The 5,209-nt window shown below is 34.0% G+C and overlaps 1 protein-coding gene across 1 annotated transcript in view; it reads left to right on the plus strand.

The window, feature by feature from the left end:
* Positions 1–1,369, plus strand: part of LOC107036008 (protein takeout) — an 8,321-nt gene extending 6,952 nt beyond the window's left edge. The window contains exons 3-4 of the mRNA XM_015253688.1: positions 969–1,118; positions 1,218–1,369. Of these exons, the coding sequence (XP_015109174.1) occupies positions 969–1,118; positions 1,218–1,369 (302 nt within the window). The remainder of the gene's footprint in view (positions 1–968; positions 1,119–1,217) is intronic.
* Positions 1,370–5,209: the final 3,840 nt, after the last annotated feature.

Raw genomic sequence — 5,209 nt, forward strand, 5'->3', positions numbered from 1 at the left:
CGATTGTGGGTCGATTGACTTGAATAATGAGGACAATCGAGTCACAATCGACTCAAGGATCCGTCGATTCTCCCACTGAAATTATGAAAACTATTATGAAACGACTAAACAACTGCTCGACTGTGGGTCGATTGACTTGAATAATGAGGACAATCGAGTTACCATCGACTTGGCAGCGAGTCGATTCATTTACTAAGTATAAGAAACTAATATGAAACTACTAAATAACTTGTCGATTGTGGGTCGATTGACTTGAATTATGAGGACAATCGAGTCATAATCGACTTTCTTCAAGTCGATCCTGGTCCGACAGTAAGGAGTCTTTCATCATCGACCACCCCATGAGCCAGTCAAATTTTGGTGCAATAAATTTTTGTCATTCGAAATTGACTAGCTATCGACTTCCTATGAAGTCAATTCATCTTCGATTCCATCAATAATCTGAGATCTGAATCGAACTACACTCGCATACGAATCGATATACTGATCAACTCGATTCTACAATCGACAGTCGATCGAATCTCAATCGGGGGATCCGCCAGGGAAGACCAGCCACAAGGCCACAACCATGTCAATATCTGAATTGACCTTCTTCTTTTGAAACACAGTCATGAATGTCACTGAATCAAAAAGTAGCGACAATTATAGACGCAATTCAGAGTTAGCTCATCTATATTTACAATCATTATAATGTGAGGATTAAGAATCCAATTTTAAGTTGAGGTCATGTCACGACATGCGTATTTAACATATATTTCTTACAATTCCATGATGATGGATAAATTTTGTAAATTTTTTTTTTCTTGAACGTTTAATGATTATTGGGACACTGAAGATTTGGCCATATTTGGATCACTTCCAACCATTTTGTGAGAAAAAATACTTCGGCACGAAAATCATCATTTTCATGGATTAAGCCAAACATGATAACTAAAAATGAACGACATACTTTTTTTATCCATTTTCAGACGGTGTTAAAGCTAAAATCTTCATTCGCGCAAAGCCATACTTGAATGAAGGTCTGAAATACTTGAGATTGCAGCAATTAAAGATGGACTTCAGTGTCCAACATATAAAAATGGGAGTGGAGAACGTTCGTGATGGAAATACCATATTACGTAAGTAATTAAAAAATAATTAATACTTTTTTTCTTTCGTGACAATTTCTCACTTCATGCCTAGAATAATTCATGATTCTCTTTCAATAATACTTGCAGAAGCAGCACTGAACCTGTTTATCAATAGCAACAGTCAAGAGCTGCTGAAAGAAATGAAGCCATCACTCCGGCGTAAATTAATTCAAGTAATGACGACATTTGTTGAAAATCTGTTTGCACAAGTACCTTACGATGCATGGATCTCTAATTAAAAGTAATGATAATGATTGGAAAATAGTAATTAATTAACCCTAGTTTGGGCACCATAGGAGGGAAATGCCGCAGAAGGTCGATTTTTTTTTCTTACCATTGACTGGCTGAGCGGAAAAATCCTAAAAAATTGGAATGCATCAATTCAAGTGTCTAGAAAATTATAATATTTTTTAAAATTATTTATATCCACAATTCCTGAAGAAAAAAAATTATTTCTAACAGACGGGCAATTTTTTCCCATGTTAAATGAAATTGCCCGTTGTGCGGCGTTGCCGAAGTCTCGCTAAACGCGCCCGGGCAGTATAGAGTGAATTCGGCAACGCTCGGGCCTAAATAACACGGCGACGATTCCCTGCGGAGATGACCAAAGTCGCAAGTTCTCATATGGTGACCAAACTAGGGTTAATATAAGACACGTAAATGGTAAAATAGGAGTGCAGCAGCGAATTGGTCATTCCTTTGAACTCGAGGATTTAGCTTCAGCATCACCTCAATTATTTTTAACCATTCAATCCATTTATTTCATTGTATCATCTCTGCGGATAAAACTGCCAATTGCGAATGGTTATTTAGCTTTAAATAGATATCGGTACATGAATGTACTTGAAGGAAATAATCTTATACAAGTTTTGAGTATTTTTTTGCCATGTAATGAGTACTTATAAACCCTAATTTTAATGATGTGATTATAAGGTTAGTTAACTTTGAATTGAAGATTGAAGAATTTTCGATTCCAACGATAATTTATTAAATAAACAATTATAATTTATTAAATAAATAATTTGTATGGGAACCAGATGTGACCGACATTTTGAAAACTTGAAATAAATCTTAACAGCTGAATGATGTTAATTTTCGGTTTTCTGGGAAATAATTGCATGAACAATTTGGTATCCATTTTTGTTCCTGCATTGAAATACGTGTTTATGAAATTGTGGTCAACCTTTCTTGCGTGACTCCCATACACAACAGACGATTGTTCAAAACTATAATCAATTTTTCGAGGTAGAACTCAACGGAGAGAGTTCCATTCTCTCAAATTAATTAATATTTTCATTAATTACTGTTGATGGTATCCATACATTGTTCAGATCATAAAAACATTTTTTTTTCAGTAGTGATTTAAAAAATGGACCCCTTACGTTTATTGTCCAATATTGCACTGAGAGAAAAACAAACACGTTGTCAAACAAATCTTGTTTGGGCCAACAAAATCGTTAGTTGAAAATTGCTAAAAAAGAATTTGTTCAACTCGAATTTGAAATTCTCAAACATGAATAATTGTTCTGTTTTCGACAGTAACGAAATATTTGGCTCAAGAGACAGATAATTCACACCAGACGGTGCCTTTTCAGGATGCAAATATCTCACATAGAGGAAAATTTATCAACAAATATTTTATCCTTAAGTTACAAGATTGCTATCATATCATTATTATTGTTTCATTTAAGGGTTCATCGGTTGTCTGTGATTATTAGTCAGCCGAAACGAAAAACTACTATCCCTTGTTTCGCATAAAACAAAGATTTTTCGGGAGCAAAATACCTAAGGGAGTATCGAATAACGAAGGAGTATAGTGCTAGAAATGACATTTCTTGCGTGTACAGAGAATACAATTTTTTTTGAACTACTAAATCTATTTTTGCGACAAAATTTTTTCATTCCGACGTACTTTCTGCATATTTGGCACAAAAAAAACCTTTTTTGATCATTTTCAAAAAACTATTTTCTTAACACAAGTAAGACTTATTTGAACGCTTTGTCGTCTTTCTCTCAGTGTGGATAGAACCTTGGTCAAGCAGCAAGTATTACAATATTCGTATCGATAGTATTCGTATTATCAATAAAAAAAGATATCCGTGCATTGCCAGTATAATAGGAATTAGCCAGAATTAGCAAGAGTCAATGACATACAAAAATAACCAACCAAATTTATAGAGAAATTCGGAGTTAAATAGAGTGAATCTTCCACATGCGGAACCCCGTTAATGAAAAACAAGTTGTTAAACTTGACCAAATTGTGATATTTCAAGACCGTTCACTGCACAAACCATTGCTGGAACGAGGAACTTCCATGCAATCATTCCTGTAGATTTGGAGACTGAGATGTAAAGTCTGCACTGTTGACTCTACGGTGTGCTGCTGAAACCTTTCAAGATGTAGGCCAGTCAGATAAGGACTTTATTTTGGCTGAAATCAAGGATAATAGAAGAAGGATAACAGCCATTGCATATCATACGGAAAAATGATATGAAACGCATTCTAAGTTTTTGGGATTCTAGCGAACCAGTAAATTGTTTAAAAAATTGAAAACTGCATAATTAAGCGTGCGCGTGACCTTTTTCGTTTAACGCTGGCAAACCCGCAAAAGATAGAATAAAATTTTTTTTTGTATTTTTCTACTTCCCAGTAAGAACCAAATAAAATTTTTTCTTCGCGAAGTTTTTTTACAATATATTTACACAAAAGGTTGCATACCTCAGGAACCGTTTGGCCGATTGCGTCCATCCAAAATACCAACCTTTAGTATTATAAAAGCTAGGATCATACCAAATTTCAACTTGCGAGCTCCATTTTTTCTCAAGTTATTGTGCATACAAGGGTTTTCTTATACTTTGTATCAACTTTGCATTAAACAGTGTATATATTTTGACTGATATAAACGGAGACCATCGAGATGAGTATTTTGAAAAAACGAAAAATTGGAATCGGTGCAGTAGTTTTTGAGATATTGGGGAAAAACGAAATTTAAACAAGTTGTTATATTTCAGAACTACTGAACTGATCGGCCTGAAACAACGCGCCAAAGTTGGGCTCGATCATACAGCTACAATAACAAAAATCTCAGATTTTTATTTACAACTTTCATCGTATTTGTGTTTAAATTTTAAATAATTAATCACCAAAAACTCAAGTTGTCATATACATACATACAGACGCCTAAAAACAGCATTTCTTCACGTTTCATAACATTCCACACCATTTGCAATAAAAATTAGAAAATCAAAAAATCTGTCAAATATAAGCTTCAAAAAGGCTCTAAAAACAATTTTGTTACGTTTCATAACATTCTACATTATTTCCGAGCATAATTCCAGTCGGAAGCAAAAATAAATGACATAGATATTTCGGTAAAGGGGTGAAGTGTAAGCAAGAATGGGTCCCTGACAGAAACTGGTACTATGACTTTATCAGTTCTGGATGGATCCGTAGTATCTAAATTATACAATTATTAAATGATCCGTATTCTATTTTTAAAAAATCGTTACACAAATGGGCTTTTTTTCCCAAGTGTTCTATAGATGGACTGTTCACTCTACATAAAAAAATTAATTCAGAGATTAAAGCATCAAATGAAAAATGTATTCCATTCAATATTTTATAATATTGAAAAAAATGCATATTTGAACCTTATAGGCTGTATTTAGTCAACTTAATCCAAAAATGTGGAAACTCAAATTTGAATGATTACAACGCTTCTCTTTGGAAGCAAAAATTAAGAAAACATTCACGGAGAGAAATATTCAATAAAAATTACCAGAAAAAAGACGTAAAAATTACGTTGCGAAACGTAATCTGGGAGCAAAGTAAAATTCAATAAAAAGTGTCAATCGTCACGTAAATTCTACGATCTGTTCCGTAAAAATTACTCATCCGTCCGACGCCTCACGGCTAGCCATGAGTCACCGTGAGGAGGAGATTTTAACAACACGTTCCGTAATTTTTCCGGAACTTTTCGTAAAAATTCTTAAACGTCCAAGAATTTTCATGTTCTGAGGCATAATAAGTCTTGAAGTTTCTGTTAGATTTTACAACTTCCAGAAAAATTACGTGACTTT

This window comes from Diachasma alloeum, unplaced genomic scaffold, assembly GCF_001412515.2.
Source record: "Diachasma alloeum isolate Michigan unplaced genomic scaffold, Dall2.0 Dall_scaffold_00203, whole genome shotgun sequence".
Classification (NCBI taxonomy): Eukaryota; Metazoa; Arthropoda; class Insecta; order Hymenoptera; family Braconidae; genus Diachasma; species Diachasma alloeum.